The 24624-nt window shown below is 51.9% G+C and overlaps 1 protein-coding gene across 1 annotated transcript; it reads right to left on the bottom strand.

Annotated features, from left to right (window-relative positions):
• Nucleotides 1-16: 16 nt before the first annotated feature.
• Nucleotides 17-23081, bottom strand: LOC144490378 (uncharacterized; the record flags this gene model as incomplete). Its single annotated transcript, XM_078208132.1, has 3 exons — nucleotides 22626-23081; nucleotides 7525-7932; nucleotides 17-722 (listed from the first exon to the last, which is right to left on the bottom strand). Coding segments are annotated over exons 1-3 (1439 nt in total), but the record flags the coding sequence as incomplete, so codon positions are not given.
• Between the last annotated feature and the right edge of the window lie 1543 nt (nucleotides 23082-24624).

Below are 24624 nucleotides of genomic sequence, written 5' to 3'. Positions count from 1 at the left end.
CCGCCTCTGAGCGGGCTGTGATTGGTCGATGCGCTGGCACCCGGCCAACCGTCCACGCTGCTCGACGCCCGATTGGTGGAGCCGGGCGGGGGTACCGAGTTGTGATTCATCGAGCCGGAGCCGGAGCTGTGATTGGTCGAAGCGGAGCTGGGCCTGTGATTGGTCGAACCGGTGCCCTGGCGAGCCGATCTGTGATTGGCTGAGGCCCTGGCACGCGGGCGGCCGTCCGCGCTGCTCGACGCCCGATTGGCCGAGCCGGGCGGGCGCGCTGAGGTGTGATTGGTGGAGCCTCGGCGGGCTGGGCTGTGATTGGACGTCCGCCAGCGGCCCCGCCCCCTGCTGCTGGATGTTGCTCTGTGATTGGTTGAGGAGCTGCTCCACCCAGGTGGCCATGACGATGTCCCTCTGGCCGGGGCTCAGGCTGAGCGAGGCTCGGTGCTTCTGGAGGATGTGCCGCTTGATGGTGCTGAGCTTCAGCGTGGCCAGGGCGCTGCCGCACACCATGCAGACCAGGCCGTTCCGCAGGCAGTCGTAGTCCATCAGGTACTCGCTCCGCCAGCGCTCCTGGTAATACCTCCGCACCGGCTTCCCGGTCCGCCGCCACGCCGCCTCCTTCCCGGGCCGCCGCCCTCCGCCTTCACACCCCGGGGCCGTGGTCGGGTCCAGCCTCAGAGCCGCTTCCACCGGGGCCGCGTCTGGCCTGAGAGTCGCCTCCGCCGGGACTGGAATAAAACCACACAGGGTCAGACAGAGAGAGACACAGTGCCCAGCCTCTGGGTGAGGGAATGTCTCCTCAGCTCAGGGTGCTGTCCAAGGTATCCTAACCCTGACTACAATGGACACCCAGTGCTGCAGCCTGGAGCTGAGCACAGCCAGGGTTGAACAGAGTCAGAGGTTTACAGCACAAAACAGGCCCTTCGGCCCCACAAGTTGTGCCGAACATATCCCTACCTTCTAGACCTACCTATAACCCTCCATCCTATTAAGCTCCATGTACTCATCCAGGAGTCTCTTAAAAGACCCTATTGAGTTTGCCTCCACCACCACTGACGGCAGCCGATTCCACTCACCCACCACCCTCTGTGTGAAAAACTTCCCCCTAACATTTCCCCTGTACCTACCCCCCAGCACCCTAAACCTGTGTCCTCTCATAGCAGACATTTCCACCCTGGGAAAAAGCCTCAGAGTCCACCCAATCTATGCCTCTCAACATCTTATATACCTCTATTAGGTCTCCTCTCATCCTACGTCTCTCCAAAGAGAAAAGACCGAGCTTCCTCAGCCTATCCTCATAAGGCATGCCACTCAATCCAGGCAACATCCTTGTAAATCTTCTCTGCACCCTTTCAATCTCTTCCACATCCTTCCTGTAATGAGGCGACCAGAACTGAGCACAGTACTCCAAGTGGGGTCTGACGAGGGTCTTATATAGCTGCATCATTATCCCCCGACTCCTAAACTCAATCCCTCGATTGATAAAGGCCAGCACACCATATGCCTTCTTAACCACCTCCTCCACCTGTGGGGCCGATTTTAGAGTCCTATGGACCCGGACCCCAAGGTCCTTCTGATCCTCTACAGTACTAAGAGTCTTTCCCTTTATATTCTTCTCCTTCATCCCATTTGACCTGCCAAAATGGACCACTACGCATTTATCTGGGTTGAAGTCCATCTGCCACTTCTCCGCCCAGTCTTGCATCCTATCCATGTCCCTCTGTAACTTCTCACATCCCTCAACTTGTCCATGCTGCCCCTTTTTTTTTAAGCCCCTAAGCTAGTCCCAATTGCCCGCGTTTGGCCCATATCCCTCTATACCCATCTTACCCATGTAACTATCTAAATGCTTTTTCAAAGACAAAATTGTATCCGCCTCTACTACTACCTCTGGCAGCTTGTTCCAGACACTCACCACCCTCTGTGTGGAAAAAATTGCCCCTTTGGACACTTTTGTATCTCTCCCCTCTCACCTTAAACCTATGCCCTCTAGTTTTAGACTCCCCTACCTTTGGGAAAAGATATTGACTATCTAGCTGATCTGTGCCCCTCATTATTTTATAGACCTCTATAAGATCGCCTCTCAGCCTCCTACGCTCCAGGGAAAAAGTAGTTTATTTATTAGTCACAAGTAAGGCTTACATTAACACTGCAATGAAGTTACTGTGAAATTCCTCTACTTGCCACAGTCCAGCGCCTGTTCGGGTCAATGCACCCTAACCTGCACATCTTTCGGACTGTGGGAGGAAACCGGAGCACCCGGAGGAAACCGATAGAGTCCGTGGACCATGTCTATGTTGTGTGTCTTAGGCTGCACTCCCTTTATGTTTTCCTAAAGAACCTTTTGTTGATGTTTTGTCTGCACTTCAGTCCCACGCTCCTGATCTACGGACACCCGGTGCGAAGAGGGGAGGGTCGGGATGGCGACCTCCTCGTGAACCTGGGCCTGGCGAAACGCGCCATTTACCGGTCCAGGCTGCGGGCGACCGAGGGGGCCGTCCATCCTGACTGTCTTCCCCTCTACCGCGGCTACGTTCGCGGCCAGGTGTCCCTGGAGAGGGAGCATGCAGTGTCCACGGGCGAGGTTGACGCTTTCCGCGCCCGCTGGGCACCGCAGGGGTTGGGGTGCATTATTGGCCCTAATAATCACATTTTAATTTGATGTTTTTAAGTTTCCTTTGTACTTTGATTTCTGTTCGGGCTGTTCCCCCTCCTTTTTGGGGAGCTGCCCCTTTTACTTTGTCCTGATTTAATCTGAGTTTGTTTACTTGGTTTGGTTTGACCTAAAAAGAGGACACGGGGAGAACGTGCAGACTCCGCATAGGCAGTGACCCGAGCCGGGAATAGAACCCGGGTCCCTGGCGCTGTGAGGCAGCAGTGCTAACCCACTGTGCTACCCCCGTCTATCCAGGCTCTCCTTATAACTCAATCCATCAAGTCCCAGGAGCATCCTAGTAAATCTTTTCTGCACTCTTTCTAGTTTAATAATATCCTTTCTATAATAGGGTGACCAGAATTGCACACAGTATTCCAAGTGTGGCCTTACCATAAAATTATAAAGGAGCACTCAATGGAACAGGACCCAGGCCTGATCGGTGTGGAGTTAATCATAGAAACTAGAAGCAGGATGAGGCCATTCAGCCCTTCGAGCCTGCTCCTCCATTCACTTTGGTCATGGCTGATCATCGAATTCAGTATCCTGATCACCCCTGCCTTCCTTTAGCCCCAAGAGCGATATCTAATTTCTTCCTGAAATCACACAGCGTTTTGGCCTCAGCTACTTTCTGTGGGAGTGAATTCCACATATTCACCACCCTCTGGGTGAAGAAATTTCTCCTCACCTCAGTTCTAAAGGTTTACCCCTTATCCTCAAACCATGACCCCTCGTTCTGGACTCCCCCCACCATCGGGAACATTCTTTCTGAATCTACCCTGTCTAACCCTGTCAAAATTTTGTGAGTTTCTATTCGATCCCCTCTCATTCTTCTAAACTCCAGTGAATACAAGATCATCATGATGTGGAGATGCCGGCGTTGGACTGGGGTGGGCACAACAAGAAGTCTCACAACACCAGGTTAAAGTCCAACAGGTTTATTTGGAATCACGAGCTTTTGGAGCGCTGCTCCTCCATCACTCACCTGTTGAAGGAGCAGCGCTCCGAAAGCTTGTGATTCCAAATAAACCTGTTGTACTTTAACCTGGTGTTGTGAGACTTCCTACTATAAAATCATCAGATATATAGGAGCAGAATTAGGCCATTCAGCCCTTCGAGTCTGCTCCGCCATTCAATCACGGCTGATACGATTCTTATCCCCATTTTCCTGTCTTATCCCCACAACCCTTGATCCCCTTTATTGAACCAGGCTGATTCCGGGGATGGCAGGACTGATGTAGGAGGACAGATTGACTAGGTTAGGATTGTTTTCGCTGGAGTTCAGACGAATGAGGGGGGATCTCATAGAGACTTAAAAATTCTAACAGGACTAGACAGGGTAGATGCAGGGAGGATGTTCCGGATGGTGGGGGGAGTCCAGAACCAGGGTCACAGTCTGAGGATTCAGGGTAGACCATTTAGGACAGAGGTGAGGAGACATTTCTTCACCCAGAGAGTGGTGAGCCTGTGGAATTCATTACCACTGGAAGTAGTTGATGCCAAAGCATTGAATGTATTCAAGAGGCGGCTGGATATAGCACTTGGGGTGAATGGGATCAAAGGTTATGGGGAGAAAGCAGGATTAGGCTATTGAGTTGGACGATCAGCCATGATGGTGATGAATGGCAGAGCAGGCTCGAAGGGCTGAATGGCCTCCTCCTACTCCTATCTTCTAAGTTGATCAAGAACCTATCCATCTCTGTCTTAAAGACACTCAATGACCTGGCCTCCACAGCCTTCTGCGGCAAAGAGTTCCACAGATTCACCACTCTCTGGCTGAAGAAATTCCTCCTGATCTCTGTTTTAAAGGATCGTCCCTTTAGCATGAGGTTGTGCCCTCTGGTTCTAGTTTTTCCTACTAGTGGAAACATCCTCTCCATGTCCACTCTATCCAGGCCTCGCAATGTTCTGTAAGTTTCAATTAGATCCCCCCCCACCTCGTCCTTCTAACCTCCATCAAGTTTAGATAGACCCAGAGTCCTCAACCACTCCTCATATGACAAACCCTTCATTCTTCGGATCATTCTTGTGAACCTCCTCTGGACCCCTTCCAAGGCCAGCACATCTTTCCTAATGTAATCCTAACCAACTTAGTCTCTCCTCATATGACAGACCTGCCATCCCAGGAATCAGCCTGGTAAACCTTCGCTGTACTCCCGCTATAGCAAGGACATCCTTCCTCAGATAAAGAGGGAGAGAGTGAGGGGCACAGATGGGACAGGGTGGTAGACAGACACAGACAGAGCGCAAGAGGGGCAGATGGCTCCCCAATACTGGGTGCAGCGTCAGGGGGTAATACAGGCAGAGGGGGTGTGTGGGGGACACACAAGAGGGTGAGATCAGGGAGAAACCTCATGGAGCATAAACACTGACACTGAGCAGTTAGACTGAATGGTTTGTTCCTATGTTGAATAGTCAAGGTGGGAAAATGTATTTAAGAATCATAGAATCCCTACAGTGCAGAAGGAGGCCATTCGGCCCATCGAGCCTGCACCGACAACAATCCCACCCCAGATCCTATCCCCATAACCCCACATATTTACCCCGCTAATCCCTCTAACCTACGTATTCTGGGACACTAAGGGGCAATTTAGCACGGCCAATCAACCTAACCCGCACATCTTTGGACTGTGGGAGAAAACCCACGCAGACACGGGGAGAACGTGCAAACCCCACAGAGACAGCGACCCAAGCCAGGAATCGAACCTTGGTCCTTGGTGCTGTGAGACAGCAAAGAACAAAGAACAATACAGCACAGGAACAGGCCCTTCGGCCCTCCAAGCCTGCGCCGCTCATGTGCCCAACTCGACCATTCGTTTATATCCCTCTATTCCCAGTCTGTTCATGTGGTTATCTAGATAAGTCTTAAAGGATCCCAGCGTGTCCGCCTCAATCACCTTGCTTGGCAGTGCATTCCAGGCCCCCACCACCCTCTGTGTAAAATATGTCCCCCTGACATCTGTGTTGAACCTTGCCCCCCTCACCTTGAACCCGTGACCCCTTGTGTTCGTCACCTCCGACCTGGGAAAAAGCTTCCCACTGTTCACTCTATCTATGCCCTTCATAATTTTACACACCTCTATTAGGTCGCCCCTCATCCTCCGTCTTTCCAGTGAGAACAACCCCAGTTTACCCAATCTCTCCTCATAGCTAAGACCCTCCATACCAGGCAACATCCTGGTAAACCTTTTCTGCACTCTCTCCAAAGCCTCCACGTCCTTCTGGTAGTGTGGCGACCAGAACTGGACGCAGTATTCCAAATGTGGCCTAGCCATCGTTCTATACAGCTGCAACATCATATGCCAACTTTTATATTCTATGTCCCGTCCAATAAAGGCAAGCATGCCATATGCCTTCTTCACCACCCTCTCCACCTGTGCTGCCACCTTTAAGGATCTGTGGACTTGTACACCCAGGTCCCTCTGTGCGTCTATGCTTCTGATGGTTCTGCCATTGTATAGCTCCCCCTTACATTAGATCTACCGAAATGCATCACTTTGCATTTATCTGGATTAAATTCCATCTGCCATTTCTCCGCCCAATGGTCCAGCCTATGTATATCCTGCTGTATTCTCTGACAATGTTCATCACTATCCGCAACTCCAGCAATCTTCGTGTCATCCGCAAACTTACTGATCACACCAGTTACATCTTCCTCCAAATCATTTATATATATCACAAACAGCAGAGGTCCCAGATCAGAGCCCTGCAGAACACCACTAGTCACAGACCTCCAACCGGAAAAAGACCCCTCCACTGTTACCCTCTGTCTTCTATGGCTAAACCAGTTCTCCACCCATCTAGCTAGCTCACCTTTTATCCCGTGAGATTTAACCTTTTGCACCAGCCTGCCATGAGGGACCTTGTCAAACGCTTTACTAAAATCCATATAGATGACATCCACGGCCCTTTCCTCGTCAATTGCTTTTGTCGCCTCCTCAAAAAACTCAACCAAATTTGTGATGCATGACCTCCCTCGTACAAAACCATGCTGTCTATCGCTAATGAGATTATTCAGTTCTAAATGCGCATATATCCTATCTCCAAGAATCTTCTCCAACAAATTCCCTACCACGGATGTCAAGCTCACCGGCCTATAATTACCCGGGTTATCCTAGCTACCCTTCTTAAATAACGGGACCACATTTGCTATCCTCCAATCCTCTGGGACCTCACCTGTGTCCAGTGAAGAGACAAAGATTTCTGTTAGAGGCCCAGCAATTGCATCTCTCGCCTCCCTGAGGAGTCTAGGATAGATGCCATCCGGCCCTGGGGATTTGTCTGTCTTAATGTTTCCTAAAAAACCTAACACTTCCTCCCTTGTAATTGAGATTTTTTCTAACGCATCTCTCTAAGACACTACCAGTCAACATGTCCCTCTCCTTTGTGAATACTGATGCAAAGTATTCGTTTAGGATCTCACCTACTTCCTTTGGTTCTAAGCATAATTCCCCTCCTTTGTCCCCGAGAGGTCCGATTCTTTCCCTAATAACCCTCTTGTTCCTAACGTATGTATAAAATGCCTTAGGATTCTCCTTAATCCTGTCTGCCAAGGACATTTCGTGACCCCTTTTTGCCCTTCCAAGTCCCTGTTTGAGTTATTTTCTACTTTCTCTGTATTCCTCCAGTGCTCCATCTGTTTTTAGCTGCCTGGACCTCATGTATGCCTCTTTTTTCTTTTTGATTGGACCCACAATTTCACTGGTTATCCACGGCTCTCGCTGTGCTAACCATTGTGCCATCCATGGTATAAATGGGGCAGGATCTAACTGAATGAGCCAATATGGTTTCTCCTATTGAGAAAGCCAGTTGTGGGCGTTGGAGTGTGAGCAACAACAGAGTGCAGCTGTCCCCTTACCGAGTGCTGTAAGACATACCTGGGGCAGGATGGGTCTGTACTGCAGTGGGTTGAAATGCCAGGGTATCAGACTTCTCCTGTGGGTAGCTGTGGCTCAGGAGGTGGTCAATCCAGGTTGCAATGACCACTTCCTTCTCGGTGCGAGTGAGGAGCATGGTGTCCTGGTGTTTCTGCAGGATGTGCCTCTTGATGGTGCTAAGTTTGAGTGTGGCCAAGGTGCTGCCACACACCATGCAGACCAGGCCATGCCTCAGGCAGTCATAGTCCATCAGATATTCCATCTTCCATCGCTCCTGATAATATCGCCGGTGATCCCTGCCGGCACGCCGGCTCCTGTGCCTTTGCCACTTCACTGGGTCCATGGGTTCGGCTGGAGGCCCAGTTTCAGCAAGTCCCAAACTCCTGCAGTTCAGAGAGGCTTCGTATTCTGGACAAGGAAATTACACATCAAAACCTGGCCCTTGGTGCTGTTCCATCAATCCCATCCCCCCCCTCCACTCACCCCTGGTGCTGTCCCATCAAATATACCCCTCTCCCCCCAGCACTGTCCAGTCACTCACCTCTCCCCCCAGCGCTGTCCAGTCACTCCCCTCTCCCCCCCCAGTGCTGTCCAGTCGCTCCCCTCCCCCCAGTGCTGTCCAGTCGCTCCCCTCCCCCCCAGCGCAGTCCAGTCACTCCCCTCTCCCCCCCAGTGCTGTCCAGTCACTCCCCTCCCCCCAGTGCTGTCCAGTCGCTCCCCTCCCCCCAGTGCTGTCCAGTCACTCCCCTCTCCCCCCAGTGCTGTCCAGTCACTCCCCTCTCCCCCCAGTGCTGTCCAGTCACTCCCCTCTCCCCCCAGTGCTGTCCAGTCACTCCCCTCTCCCCCCAGTGCTGTCCAGTCACTCCCCTCTCCCCCCAGTGCTGTCCAGTCGCTCCCCTCCCCCCAGCGCAGTCCAGTCACTCCCCTCTCCCCCCCAGTGCTGTCCAGTCGCTCCCCTCTCCCCCCAGTGCTGTCCAGTCGCTCCCCTCTCCCCCCAGTGCTGTCCAGTCACTCCCCTCTCCCCCCCAGTGCTGTCCAGTCACTCCCCCCTCCCCCCAGTGCTGTCCAGTCGCTCCCCTCTCCCCCCAGCGCTGTCCAGTCGCTCCCCCCTCCCGACAGTGCTGTCCAGTCACACCCCCTCCCCCCCAGTGCTGTCCAGTCACTCCCCTCTCCCCCCAGTGCTGTCCAGTCACTCCCCCCTCCCCCCCAGCGCTGTCCAGTCACTCCCCCCTCCCCCCCAGTGCTGTCCAGTCACTCCCCTCCCCCCAGTGCTGTCCAGTCACTCCCCTCCCCCCAGTGCTGTCCAGTCACTCCCCTCCCCCCAGTGCTGTCCAGTCACTCCCCTCCCCCCAGTGCTGTCCAGTCACTCCCCCCTCCCCCCAGTGCTGTCCAGTCACTCCCCTCTCCCCCCAGTGCTGTCCAGTCACTCCCCTCTCCCCCCAGCGCTGTCCAGTCACTCCCCTCTCCCCCCAGCGCTGTCCAGTCACTCCCCTCTCCCCCCAGTGCTGTCCAGTCACTCCCCTCCCCCCAGTGCTGTCCAGTCACTCCCCTCTCCCCCCAGTGCTGTCCAGTCAATCCCCCCTCCCCCCCAGTGCTGTCCAGTCACTCCCCTCCCCCCAGTGCTGTCCAGTCACTCCCCTCCCCCCAGTGCTGTCCAGTCACTCCCCTCTCCCCCCAGTGCTGTCCAGTCACTCCCCCCTCCCCCCCAGTGCTGTCCAGTCACTCCCCCCTCCCCCCAGTGCTGTCCAGTCACTCCCCCCTCCCCCCAGTGCTGTCCAGTCGCTCCCCTCCCCCCCAGTGCTGTCCAGTCACTCCCCTCTCCCCCCCAGTGCTGTCCAGTCACTCCCCTCTCCCCCCCAGTGCTGTCCAGTCACTCCCCCCTCCCCCCAGTGCTGTCCAGTCACTCCCCTCTCCCCCCCAGTGCTGTCCAGTCACTCCCCTCTCCCCCCCAGTGCTGTCCAGTCACTCCCCTCTCCCCCCAGTGCTGTCCAGTCACTCCCCTCTCCCCCCCAGTGCTGTCCAGTCACTCCCCCCTCCCCCCAGTGCTGTCCAGTCACTCCCCTCCCCCCCCTGGGCTGTCCAGTCACTCCCCTCCCCCCCCCCCCCCCCCCAGTGCTGTCCAGTCACTCCCCTCCCCCCAGCGCTGTCCAGTCGCTCCCCTCTCCCCCCAGTGCTGTCCAGTCACTCCCCTCTCCCCCCAGTGCTGTCCAGTCACTCCCCTCTCCCCCCAGTGCTGTCCAGTCACTCCCCTCTCCCCCCAGTGCTGTCCAGTCACTCCCCTCCCCCCAGCGCTGTCCAGTTGCTCCCCTCTCCCCCCAGTGCTGTCCAGTCGCTCCCCTCTCCCCCCAGTGCTGTCCAGTCACTCCCCCCTCCCCCCAGTGCTGTCCAGTCACTCCCCTCTCCCCCCAGTGCTGTCCAGTCACTCCCCCCTCCCCCCAGTGCTGTCCAGTCGCTCCCCTCTCCCCCCAGTGCTGTCCAGTCGCTCCCCCCTCCCCCCAGTGCTGTCCAGTCACTCCCCCCTCCCCCCAGTGCTGTCCAGTCACTCCCCTCTTCCCCCCAGTGCTGTCCAGTCACTCCCCTCTCCCCCCCAGTGCTGTCCAGTCACTCCCCTCTCCCCCCCAGTGCTGTCCAGTCACTCCCCCCTCCCCCCAGTGCTGTCCAGTCACTCCCCTCTCCCCCCCAGTGCTGTCCAGTCACTCCCCTCTCCCCCCCAGTGCTGTCCAGTCACTCCCCTCTCCCCCCCAGTGCTGTCCAGTCACTCCCCTCTCCCCCCAGTGCTGTCCAGTCACTCCCCTCTCCCCCCCAGTGCTGTCCAGTCACTCCCCCCTCCCCCCAGTGCTGTCCAGTCACTCCCCTCCCCCCCCCTGGGCTGTCCAGTCACTCCCCTCCCCCCCCCCCCCAGTGCTGTCCAGTCACTCCCCTCCCCCCAGCGCTGTCCAGTCGCTCCCCTCTCCCCCCAGTGCTGTCCAGTCACTCCCCTCTCCCCCCAGTGCTGTCCAGTCACTCCCCTCTCCCCCCAGTGCTGTCCAGTCACTCCCCTCTCCCCCCAGTGCTGTCCAGTCACTCCCCTCCCCCCAGCGCTGTCCAGTTGCTCCCCTCTCCCCCCAGTGCTGTCCAGTCGCTCCCCTCTCCCCCCAGTGCTGTCCAGTCACTCCCCCCTCCCCCCAGTGCTGTCCAGTCACTCCCCTCTCCCCCCAGTGCTGTCCAGTCACTCCCCCCTCCCCCCAGTGCTGTCCAGTCGCTCCCCTCTCCCCCCAGTGCTGTCCAGTCGCTCCCCCCTCCCCCCAGTGCTGTCCAGTCACTCCCCCCTCCCCCCAGTGCTGTCCAGTCACTCCCCTCTCCCCCCAGTGCTGTCCAGTCACTCCCCTCTCCCCCCAGTGCTGTCCAGTCGCTCCCCTCCCCCCAGTGCTGTCCAGTCACTCCCCTCTCCCCCCAGTGCTGTCCAGTCACTCCCCCCTCCCCCCAGTGCTGTCCAGTCACTCCCCCCTCCCCCCAGCGCTGTCCAGTCACTCCCCTCCCCCCAGCGCTGTCCAGTCACTCCCCTCCCCCCAGTGCTGTCCAGTCACTCCCCTCCCCCCAGTGCTGTCCAGTCACTCCCCCCTCCCCCCAGTGCTGTCCAGTCACTCCCCTCTCCCCCCAGTGCTGTCCAGTCACTCCCCTCTCCCCCCAGTGCTGTCCAGTCGCTCTCCTCTCCCCCCAGTGCTGTCCAGTCGCTCTCCTCTCCCCCCAGTGCTGTCCAGTCACTCCCCTCTCCCCCCAGTGCTGTCCAGTCACTCCCCTCTCCCCCCAGTGCTGTCCAGTCACTCCCCTCTCCCCCCAGTGCTGTCCAGTCACTCCCCTCTCCCCCCAGTGCTGTCCAGTCACTCCCCTCTCCCCCCAGTGCTGTCCAGTCACTCCCCTCTCCCCCCAGTGCTGTCCAGTCACTCCCCTCTCCCCCCAGTGCTGTCCAGTCACTCCCCTCTCCCCCCAGTGCTGTCCAGTCGCTCTCCTCTCCCCCCAGTGCTGTCCAGTCACTCCCCCCTCCCCCCAGCGCTGTCCAGTCGCTCCCCCCAGTGCTGAATAAAAACAGAAAATGCTGGAAATGTTCAGAAGCTCTGACAGCATCTGTGGAGGGTTATGTCAGGTCTGTAACCTATAGGCAGACAGCTCACCCTTCACACATTCTCCCACCAAAACCTCCCAGGGCAAAGACAACACAGAGTCATACAGGAAATAGGAACTGGAATAGGCCATTTGGCCCCTCAAGATAGCTCCACCATCCATCATGGCGGATCTTCTAGTTGAAAGCAATTTTCCTGCACCATCCCCATATCCTATATCTTAAATATCTAGAGACAAACAGCTGTGGTCAATAACTGAGCCTCGACTCCACTCTGGGCTAGAGAATTCCAAAGATTCACCATCCTGAGTGAAGAAATGCCTCCTCATCTCAGTCCTAGATACCACCTACTGACCCCAAACATCGTATCCATACGCAACCTGTCCTGCCCTGTAAGAATTCTGTAAATTTCAATGAGATCACCTCCTTATTCTAAACTAAAGAATACAGGCCCAGTCTCCTCAATCGCTCTTTGTAGGACAAACCTAGCATTCAAAGAATCAGTCTGCTGAACCTTGGTCGCATTCCCTCAATGACAAGTGGGGAATCGGTGGTGCTGGTTAATCAAAAATTCCAGGAAGGACAATGAGGGCAGGGAGGTTAGACGCAGTCTATATGAACTTCAGTGAGGCCTTTGATAAAAGTTCCACACGGTAGGCTGCTCTGGAAGGTTAGGTCACATGGAATCCAGGGAGAGCTGGCAAATTGGATATACAATTGGTTACATGGTAAGAAGCAGAGGGTAATGGTGGAAGGATGCTTGTCGGACTGGAGGCCTGTGACTCGTGGTGTGCCTCAGGGGTCAGTGCTGTTTGTTATCTATATCAACACTTTGGATGAGAATGTACAAGGAATGATCAGTAAGTTTGCAAATGACACTAAAATAGGTGGTATTGTAGACAGTGAGGAAGGTTATCAAAAACCTACAGCAGGATCTTGATCAGCTGGGGAAATGGGCCCAGAAATGGCAAATGGAGTTATAGTCATACAGTCATAGAGGTTTACAGCAGGGAAACGGGTCCTTCGGCCTAACTTGTCCATGCCGCCCTTTTTTTTAAAAAACCTCTCAGCTAATCCCAATTGCCCGCATTTGGCCCATATCCCTCTATACCCATTGTACCCATGTAACTGTCTAAATGCTTTTTAAAAGACAAAATTGTACCCGCCTCTACTACTACCTCTGGCAGCTGGTTCCAGACACTCACCACCCTCTACGTGAAAGACTGTCTCTCTGGACCCTTTTGTATCTCTCCCCTCTCACCTTCATTACAGATAAGTGCGAGGTGTTGCATTTTGGAAAGTCAAATCAAGGTAGGACTTTCTCAGTGAATGGTAGGACCTTAGGGAGTATCGTGGAACAGAGAAACCTTGGAGTTCAGGTGCACGGTTCTCTAAAGGTGGACTCACAGGTAGATAGGGCAGTGAAGAAGGCTTTTGGCATGCTGGCCTTCATCAGTCAGGGCATTGAGTATAGAAGTTGGGAAGTTATGTTGCAGTTGGACTGGACATTGGTAACACCGCACCTGGAGTATTGTGTTCAGTTTTGGTCGCCTTGCTATAGGAAAGATGTTACTAAACTGGAGAGAGTGCAGAAGAGATTTACAAGGATGTTGCCAGGACTCAAGGGACTGAGCTATCGGGCGAGATTGGACAGGCTAGGGCTTTTTTATTTGGAGTGTAGGAGACTGAAGGGTGACCTTAGAGAGGTGTATAAGATCATGAGGGGCATGGATAGGGTGGATGCAATCAGTCTTTTTCCCAGGGTTGGGGAATCGAGAACTAGAGGGCACAGGTTTAAGTTGAGAGGGGAAAGAATTAATGGGAACCTGAGGAGAAACCTTTTTACACAGAGGGGGTACGTGTGTGGAGTGGGCTGTCAGAGGAAGTGGTTGAGGCAGGGACATTGACAACATTTAAAAGGCATTTGGTCAGATACATGGATAGGAAAGGTTTAGAGGGATATGGGCCAAATGCAGGCAAATGGAGTTAGCTTAGATGGGCATTTTGGTCAGCATGGACCAGTTTGGGCCGAAGGGCCTGTCTCCGTGCTGTAGATTCTATGAACAGACTCCCATTTACCAAAGGAATACAGTGTGTTAGGACGAGGTCAGCAGGGATGAACAGAATCCATCCACTCTTTGTTCCACTCCTGACTTGGTTATCGCGGAGTTTGAATTTCAAAAGGCGGTGATGTTGCCAATTGAAGATATATTTAACCGGGTGTAGGTGCATAAGAAATGGTTCCTTAATGTCCAAATGCAGCGAAATTTGGACAATATCCAGGTTTGGTCTGACAAGTGGCAAGTCTAATTTGCGCCACACAAGTGCCAGGCAAACACCATCTCCAACAAGACAGGATCTAACCATCGCTGAATCTCCCACTGTTAATGTCCTGGGGTCACCACTGACCATAAACTGAACTGGGCTAGCCATATAAATACAGTGGCTACAAGAGCAGGTCACAGGCTAGGAATCTTACAGCGAGTAACTCACCTCCTGACTCCCCAAAGCCTGTCCACCATCTACAAGGCACAAGTCGGGAGTGTGATGGAATACTCTCCACTTGCCTGGATGGGTGCGGCTCCAACAGCATTCAAGAAGCTCGACACCATCCAGGACAAAGCAGCCCTGCTTGATTGGCACCCCATCCACAAACATTCAATCCTTCCATCACCAACACAGTGGCAGCCGTGTGTACCATCTACAAGATGCACTGCAGGAACTCACCAAGATTCCTCAGACAGCATGTTCCAAACCAACAATTGCTACCATCCAGAAGGACAACAGCAGCAGACGCATGAGATCAGCTGGAAGTTTAAGACGCACACCATCCTGACTTGGAAATAAATTACCGTTCCCTCACTGTGGCTGGGTCAAAATCCTGGAACTGCCTCCCTATCAGCAATATGGGTGTACCTACACCACATGGACTGAAACGGTTCAAGATGGAAACTCACCACCACCTTTCTCAAGGGCAACTAGGGGTGGACAATAAATGCTGGCTGAGCCAGTGATGCCCACATCCAATAAATGAACATTTTAAAAACTCTCGGTTTACAGCAATGAGGTCTTCTTGTGGGGTTTCCAAATCACAAACAGCTCAGCTTTGGAGACTGTGGTTTCAGAAGAAAGAGGGATGGGGTAAGGCTGTTGCTTCCCCCCCCTCCCCCGCCGGCAGTCTCTCTCTGATTATTCTAGATGGGGTAAGGCTGTTGCCCCCTCCCCGCGACAGTCTCTCTCTGATTATTCTAAATCCAGTTTTTTTTTTAACACCCAAGAGCTGGATCCCGTAACGCCTCAGAAAGCTCCATAGATCAGCTGTGTCCTTTGTAAATTCACCATTGCAGCTGCTGTAACCCAGTGTTTACTCAGGAAAAGTATTCGTTTCACAAAAGTTCAATAGATACTGATAGATAGCCAGACTCACTTTCCAAAGAGAACTGAGGGATTGCTGTGTCTCACGGAGACTTGGCCCACTCCTGCTTCACCGGACTGTGACCTACAACCAGAGGGCTCCTCAATCCATCGAATGGACCGTACAGCGGCCTCAGGCAAGGCTCGGGGAGGTGGGGTCTGCTTCCTAATCAATACCTCGTGATGTCTAGACGTAGCAATACTGGTGAGTTTCTGCTCCCTGGACCTAGAATACCTGACGCTAAAATGCCGCCCCTACGGGAGTTCAACTCTGTTATCCTGATGGCAGTTTGCATCCCACGCCATGCGGATGTGAAGATTGCGCTGGGTGAAATATACACCACTACAAATAGCCTTGAGACAAAACATCCCGAGGCCTTGTTCATCGTGGCCGGAGACTTCAATCAGGCCAAGCTCAAGAGCGTCCTCCCAAGTTACCACCAACATGTCTCCTGTTCCACCAGAGGCCCAAACATCCTAGACCACTGCTACACAAATATCAAACATGCCTACCGCTCTATCACCCGCCCACACTCTGGTAAATCAGACCACAAGGCTGTGCTCCTGCTCCCGGCTTACAAGCAAAAACTGAAGCGGGAGAATCCATCAAAGAGAGTCGTGCAGCGTTGGTCTGAGGAATCGGATGATCTCCTACAGGACTGCTTAGAGTCAGTGGACTGGTCAGTATTTAAAAACTCTGTGACCAGCCTGAACGAGTACGCCACTACAGTAACTAACTTCATTAGTAGTGTAGAAGACTGTGTGCCAAAGAAGCAAATCCGTGTGTTTCCCCAACCGGAAACCATGGATGAACAGGGATATCCGCTGCTTGCTGAAGTCCGGGTCTGAGGTGTTCAAGTCAGGCGACCCTGACCTACACAAGAAAGCCAGATATGATCCAAGGAGATCCATCAGAGATGCCAAAAGACAGTACCAGACCAAGCTAGAGTCCCAGGGTAGCCACACAGGCCCCCGCCGACTATGGCAAAGTCTACAAGACTAACAGGCTACAAGATGAAGGCATGTAAAATCGCCGGCTCCAACACACCCCTCCCTAATGGGTTCAATGCATTCTAGGCCCTCCACCCTGGAAGTCTCAGATGAAACTGTATCTAAGGTCGTCATTGCAGATGTCAGAGCAGCCTTCTCGAAGGTCAACCCACAGAAAACGACTGGCCTGGATGGGGTATCTGGAAGAGCGCTCAGATCTTGCACGGACCGGTTGGCGGGGGTATTCACAGACATCTTCAACCTCTCCTTACAACAATCTGAGGTCCCTATCTGCTTCAAGAAGATGACCATCAACCCAGTAACTAAGAAAAACCAGGCAGCGTGCCTTAATGACTATCGGCCGGTGGCTCTGACATCCATCATTATGAAGTGCTTCGAAAGGCTAGTCATGGCACGAATCAATCCCAGCCTCCCGGACTACCTGGATCCACTACAGTTCGCCTACTGCCGGCACAGGTCCACAGCAGACGCCATCTCCCTGGCCCTGCACTCAACCCTGGAACACCTAAACAACAAAAACACTTATGTCAGACTCCTATTTATTGACTACAGCTCAGCCTTCAACACCATTATTCCTACGAAACTCCTCTCCAAACTCTGTGGCCTGGGGCTCTGCTCCTCCCTCTGTGACTGGATCCTGAACTTCCTAACCCACAGACTGCAATCAGTAAGGATAGGCAACAACACCTCCTCCACGATCATCCTCAACACCGGTGCCCCACAAGGCTGTGTTCTCAGACCCCTACTATACTCCTTATACACCTATCACTGTGGGGCCAAACTCCCCTCCAATTCGATTTTCAAGTTTGCTGACGATACCACCGGATCTCAAACAATGATGAGACAGAGTACAGGAATGAGATAGAGAATCTGGTGAACTGGTGCGGCGCCAATAATCTTTTCCTCAATGTCAACAAAACGAAGGAGATTGTCATCGACTTCAGGAAGCGTAAAGGAGAACATGCCCCTGTCTACATCAATGGGGACAAAGTAGTAATGGTCGAGAGCTTCAAGCTTTTAGGTGTCCGGATCACCAACAACCTGTCCTGGTCCCCCCCCCATGCCGATACTATAGTTAAGAAAGTCCTCCAATGCCATTACTTTCTCAGAGACAAAGGAAATTTGGCATGTCAGCCAAGATTCTCAGCAACTTTTACAGATGCACCATAGAAAGCATTCTTTCTGGTTGTATCACAGCTTGGTACGGCTCCTGCTCTGTGCAAGAAACTACAAAAAGGTTGTGAATGTAGCCCAACCCATCATGCAAATCAGCCTCCCATCCATTGACTCTGTCTACACTTCCCGCTGCATCGGCAAAGCAGCCAGCATAATTAAGGACTCCACGCACCCCGGACATTCTCTCTTCCATCGTCTTCACTCGGGGGAAAAAGATACAAAAGTCTGAAGTCACATACCAACCGACTCAAGAACAGCTTCTTCTCTGCTGCCATCAGACTTTTGAAAAGACCTACCTCGCACTATGTTGATCTCTCTCTACACTCTGGCTTTGACAGTAACACGACATCCGACACTCTCCCTTTTCCTTCTCTATGAATGGTATGCTTTGTCGGTCTAATGTGCAAGAAATAATACTTTTCACTGTATACCAATACATGTGACAATTAATCAAATTAAAACATTCCCAGGACAGGTCTAGCACTGAGTTAGATACAGAGTAAAGCTCCCTCTACACTGTTGCCCTTCAAAAACTCCCAGGACAGGTACAGCACGGGGTTAGATACAGAGTAAAGCTCCCTCTACACTGTCCCCCATCAAACATTCCCAGGACAGGTACAGCACAGGGTTAGATACTGAGTAAAGCTCCCTCTGCACTGTCCCCTTCAAACACTCCCAGGACAGGTACAGCATGGGGTTAGATACAGACTAAAGCTCCCTCTACACTGTCCCCCATCAAACACTCCCAGGACAGGTACAGCACGGGGTTAGATACAGAGTAAAGCTCCCTCTACACTGTCCCCCATCAAACACTCCCAGGACAGGTACAGCACGGGGTTAGATACAGAGTAAAGCTCCCTCTACACTGTCCCCCATCAAACACTCCCAGGACAGGTACAGCACGGGGTTAGATACAGAGTAAAGCTCCCTCTGCACTGTCCCCCATCAAACACTCCCAGGACAGGTACAGCACGGGGTTAGATACAGAGTAAAGCTCCCTCTCCACTGTCCCCATCAAACACTCCCAGGACAGGTACAGCACGGGGTTAGATACAGAGTAAAGCTCCCTCTACACTGTCCCCCATCAAACACTCCCAGGACAGATGCAGCACGGGGTTAGATACAGAGTAAAGCTCCCTCTACACTGTCCCTCATCAAACACTCCCAGGACAGGTACAGCACGGGGTTAGATACAGAGTAAAGCTACCTCTCCACTGTCCCCATCAAACACTCCCAGGACAGGTACAGCACGGGGTTAGATACAGAGTAAAGCTCCCTCTACACTGTCCCCCATCAAACACTCGCAGGACAGGTACAGCACGGGGTTAGATAGAGTAAAGCTCCCTCTACACTGTCCCCATCAAACATTCCCAGGACAGGTACAGCACAGGGTTAGATGCAGAGTAAAGCTCCTCCTACACTGTCTCCATCAAACACTCCCAGGACAGGTACAGCACGGGGTTAGATACAGAGTAAAGCTCCCTCTACACTGTCTCCATCAAACACTCCCAGGACAGGTACAGCACGGGGTTAGATACAGAGTAAAGCTCCCTCTACACTGTCCCCCATCAAACACTCCCAGGACAGGTACAGCACGGGGTTAGATACAGAGTAAAGCTCCCTCTACTCTGTCCCCCATCATACACTCCCAGGACAGGTACAGCACGGGGTTAGATACAGAGTAAAGCTCCCTCTACACTGTCCCCCATCAAAAACTCCCAGGACAGGTACAGCACGGGGTTAGATACAGAGTAAAGCTCCCTCTACTCTGTCCCCCATCATACACTCCCAGGACAGGTACAACACGGGGTTAGATACAGAGTAAAGCTCCCTCTACACTGTCCCCATCAAACACTCCCAGGACAGGTACAACACGGGGTTAGATACAGAGTAAAGCTCCTCCTTCACTGTCCATTCCATCTGTTGAGGTATCGCCTGTGACTGCCATTCAGGTTCTGAATCGAACCACTGAAGGTGATCCTATGGACAACATAGCGAAGGTGACATGGGGGGGACTGCGATTCAAATGGATGGGATCTGAGACAGAGACCGTGAGGGAGAGACAGACAGACACGGAGAGAAACTGAGTAACACAACGTGTCTCCTGATGGTGAATTGCTCACCCACAGGGAACAGATGAAAATAAGATCAAAAGACATCGGAGCAGAATTAGGCCACTCGGCCCATTGCGCCTGCTCCGCCATTCAATCACGGCTGGTATTTTTCTCATCCCCATAACCCCTGATTAATCAGGAACCACACATAGAATCCCTACAGTGCAGAAGGAGGCCATTTGGCCCATCGAGCCTGCGCCACCACCCAGGCCCTATTCCCGTAACTCCATATATTTACCTTGCTAATCCCCCTGACACGAGGATCAATTTAGCATAGCCAATTAATGTAACCCGCACATCTTTGGAGTGTGGGAGGAAACCGGAGCGCCCACAGGAAACCCACGCAAACATGAGGAGAACGTGTAAACTCCGCACAGTGACCCGAGGCCGGAATCGAACCAGAGACCCCGGCGCTGTGATGCAGCAGTTCTAGCCACCGTGCCGCCAAATACATGCCGTCCAGTGGAATTGGTGAGAGAGATATCACAATGTAAAGCATCATGAGATAGCTCCCTCAGTATCAAGCAGCATAGGATGGCTACCTCAGGAAAAGCATCATGGGATAGATACCTCAATGTAAAGCATCATGGGATAGCTACCTCAATGTAAAGCATGGGATAGCTACTTGAATGTAAAGCATCATGGGATAGCTACCACAATGTAAAGCATCATGGGATAGATACCTCAACATAAAGGATCATGGGATAGCTACCTCAATGTAAAGCATCATAGAATAGCTACCTCAATGTAAAGCATCATGGGATAGATACCTCAGTATAAAGCATCATGGGATAGCTACCTCAATGTAAAGCACCATGGGATAGATACCTCAATGTAAAGCACCATGGGATAGATACCTCAATGTAAAGCATCATGGGATAGCTACCTCAACATAAAGCATCATGGGATGGCTACCTCAATGTAAAGCATCATGGGATAGCTACCTCAATGTAAAGCATCATGGGATAGCTACCTCAATGTAAAGCATCATGGGATAGATGCCTCAATGTGAAGCATCATGGGATAGCTTCCTCAAAGTAAAGCATCATGGGATAGCTACCTCAATGCAAAGCATCATGGGAGATACCTCAATGTAAAGCATCAATGAGATAGCTACCTCAATGTAAAGCATCATGTGATAGATACCTCAATGTAAAGCATCATGGGATAGCTATCTCAATGTAAAGCATCATGTGATAGATACCTCAATGTAAAGCATCATGGGATAGCTATCTCAATGTAAAGCATCATGGGATAGATACCTCAATGTAAAGCATTATGGGATAGCTACCTCAATGTAAAGCATCATGGGATAGATACCTCAATGTAAAGCATCATGGGATAGCTGCCTCAATGTAAAGCATCATGGGATAGATACCTCAATGTAAAGCATCATGGGATAGATGCCTCAATGTGAAGCATCATGGGATAGCTACCTCAATGCAAAGCATCATGGGATAGATACCTCAATGTAAAGCATCATGGGATAGCTATCAATGTAAAGCATCATGGGATAGATACCTCAATGTAAAGCATCATGTGATAGATACCTCAATGTAAAGCATCATGGGATAGCTATCTCAATGTAAAGCATCATGGGATAGATACCTCAATGTAAAGCATCATGGGATAGATACCTCAATGTAAAGCATCATGGGATAGCTGCCTCAATGTAAAGCATCATGGGATAGATACCTCAATGTAAAGCATCATGGGATAGATGCCTCAATGTGAAGCATCATGGGATAGCTACCTCAATGCAAAGCATCATGGGATAGATACCTCAATGTAAAGCATCATGGGATAGCTATCAATGTAAAGCATCATGGGATAGATACCTCAATGTAAAGCATCATGGGATAGCTACCTCAATGTAAAGCATCATGGGATAGATACCTCAATGTAAAGCATCATGGGATAGCTGCCTCAATGTAAAGCATCATGGGATAGATACCTCAATGTAAAGCATCATGGGATAGCTACCTCAATGTAAAGCATCATGGGATAGATACCTCAATGTAAAGCATCATGGGATAGATACCTCAATGTAAAGCATCATGGGATAGCTGCCTCAATGTAAAGCATCATGGGATAGCTGCCTCAATGTAAAGCATCATGGGATAGCTACCTCAATGTAAAGCATCATGGGATAGATACCTCAATGTAAAGCATCATGGGATAGATACCTCAATGTAAAGCATCATGGGATAGCTGCCTCAATGTAAAGCATCATGGGATAGATACCTCAATGTAAAGCATCATGGGATAGATGCCTCAATGTGAAGCATCATGGGATAGCTACCTCAATGCAAAGCATCATGGGATAGATACCTCAATGTAAAGCATCATGGGATAGCTATCTCAATGTAAAGCATCATGGGATAGCTACCTCAATGTAAAGCATCATGGGATAGCTGCCTCAATGTAAAGCATCATGGGATAGATACCTCAATGTAAAGCATCATGGGATAGATGCCTCAATGTGAAGCATCAACGGGATAGATACCTCAATGTAAAGCATCATGGGATAGCTACCTCAATGCAAAGCATCATGGGATAGATACCTCAATGTAAAGCATCATGGGATAGCTATCTCAATGTAAAGCATCACGGGATAGATACCTCAATGTAAAGCATCATGGGATAGCTACCTCAATGTAAAGCATCATGGGATAGATACCTCAATGTAAAGCATCATGGGATAGATACCTCAATGTAAAGCATCATGGGATAGCTGCCTCAATGTAAAGCATCATGGGATAGATACCTCAATGTAAAGCATCATGGGATAGATGCCTCAATGTGAAGCATCAATGGGATAGATACCTCAATGTAAAGCATCATGGGATAGCTACCTCAATGTAAAGCATCAATGGGATAGCTACCTCAATGTAAAGCATCATGGGATAGATACCTCAATGTAAAGCATCATGGGATAGATACCTCAATGTAAAGCATCATGGGATATCTGCCTCAATGTAAAGCATCATGGGATAGCTGCCTCAATGTGAAGCATCAATGGGATTGATAGTTCCTCTCACCGTCACCCCCTGAAGGTTCAGTGCCTGCCATTCGTTCCCAGTCCAGCAGATGGAGCTGGGTTTGTGCACAGTGAACAAATGGCCTTTGTCTCTGGGTTGTGGGGCCCCCAGTGTGGCCCCCTCCCCCTTCCCCTCCTTCCCTTCCCCTCCTTCCCTTCCCCCCTGTCCACAGGCCCTCTGCTTACCCTCACCCCCCCTTCCCCCTCCCTATCCCCAGCCCCCCCTCTCCCCCCCCCCCAGCCTCACCTATCTCGGGCCTCTCCTCCTTAATGTTGGCTGCAGCTGGCTGGCGGTGGTGGGCACTCTGCAGCAGCGGGCTGCCTGTGATTGCAGGCCGGCCTCTAGGCTCCATCCTGGGCTGGTGCTCCATGCCTGGCTCCTCTCCTGGCGGCCTGACGGGCTCAGGGTCCCGGGGCCTCTCCCCCCAGCCGCAGCAGGAGCCGCTTCTCCCCCCCTCTCTCAGCCCCAGCTCCTGTCCACACTGCCGCCAATCAGCTCCGGAGCCCCACCTCAGGGCCCCTGAGGCTCCTTTAAGGGCTCCGGGGGAAGATTTAAAGGGGAAGTCACACATTCTGCAAATAAATCAGCCCCCACAAAAACATGTTTATTTTTAAATATATATAACCCAGAGGTGGTCGACTCCAGTAAGGAGGGGCCAATAAGGGGTGGACCCCTGACCCACAACACAACTGTGTGCTCTGTTCACCACCCTCAGCTCACCATCAACTGGACAATCAACATCTTTGCCCAAAGGTCTGCAGATGTCAGCTTTGGAGTGGGGTGGGCATCATAAGAAGTCTAACAACACCAGGTTGAAGTCCCAACAGGTTTACTTGGAATCACGAGCTTGCGGAGCGCTGCTCCTTCATCATCCTTCCCCACTCACCCGATGAAGGAGCAGCGCTCCGAAAGCTCGTGATTCCAAGTAAACCTGTTGGACTTTAACCCTGGTGTTGTGAGACTTCTTACTGTGCCCTCTTCACCACATACAGCTTGGTATGGCTCCTTGCTCTGCCCAAGACCGCGATAAACTACAAAGTCTGACGGCAGCAGGGAAGAAGCTGTTCTTGAGTCGGTTGGTGCGTGTCCTCAGACTTCTGTAACTTTTTCCCGACGGAAGAAGGTGGAAGAGAGAATGTCTCTCTTCGTGAACAAAGGGTCGTGAATGTAGCCCAGTCCCATCACGCAAACCAGCCTCCCATCCATTGACTCTGTCGACACTTCCCTCTGCCTCGGAAAAGCAGCCAGCATAATCAAGGACCCCACGCACCCCGGACATTCTCTCTTCCACCTTCTTCCGTCGGGAAAAAGTTACAAAAGTCTGAGGTCATGTACCAACCGACTCGAGAACAGCTTCTTCCCTGCTGCTGTCAGACTTTTCAATGGACCTACCTCGCATTAAGTTGATATTTCTCTACACGCTTCACTCTACACTCTACATTCTGCACTCTCTCCTTTCCTTCTCTATGAACGGTATGCTTTGTCTGTAGCGCACAGGAAGCAATACTTTTCACTATATACTAATACATGTGACAATAATAAATCGAATCAAACCAAAAGGCTTGTCTATTCCAGTAAGGAGGAGCCCATTAGGGGTGGTCTTTTGACCCACAACACAATCGTGTGCTCTGTTCACCACCCTCAGTTCACCATCAGCTGGACGATCAACATCTTTTCCCAAAGATGTAGAGATGCCAGCGTTGGACAGGAAGAAGTCTCACAACACATCAGGTTAAAGTCCAACAGGTTTATTTGGAAACACGAGCTTTTGGAGCGCTGCCCCTTCAACAGGTGAGTGGAGCGGTGGGTTCACAAACACGGCACAGATAGGCCAAGATACAACTGCAAGATAAAGAGGCTCCAATACTGAGGCCTGCACAGGGACGGAATGAGTGACACTTATCCAAGGTGGAAGTGGGACGGATTTGCTCAAGATTCCCTACCTCCCAGTTTCACAATTCTGATCTTTCTGGGGAATAGACCGTAAAAGATCACAACCAGTCACCGGTCAGTTTCCCCAGCGGCAGGACGGAAACAGAAAGAACCCTTGTTTCTATCACACACTGCATGACTGCAGGATGTCTGAAAGCACTTTACACCCATTGAAGTGTATTTGAAGTATAGTCACTGTTGAAATGCAGGTTAAAGTCCAACAGGTTTATCAGGAATCACGAGCTTTCGGAGCGGAGCTCCTTCATCCTTCTCCACTCACCCGATGAAGGAGCAGCGCTCCGAAAGCTCGTGA

This window comes from Mustelus asterias, unplaced genomic scaffold (genome assembly GCF_964213995.1).
Source record: "Mustelus asterias unplaced genomic scaffold, sMusAst1.hap1.1 HAP1_SCAFFOLD_3220, whole genome shotgun sequence".
In the NCBI taxonomy this organism is placed as follows: domain Eukaryota; kingdom Metazoa; phylum Chordata; class Chondrichthyes; order Carcharhiniformes; family Triakidae; genus Mustelus; species Mustelus asterias.
The sequence above is the reverse complement of the archived record's forward strand: the minus strand, read 5'-3'. Positions and strand labels throughout refer to the sequence as shown.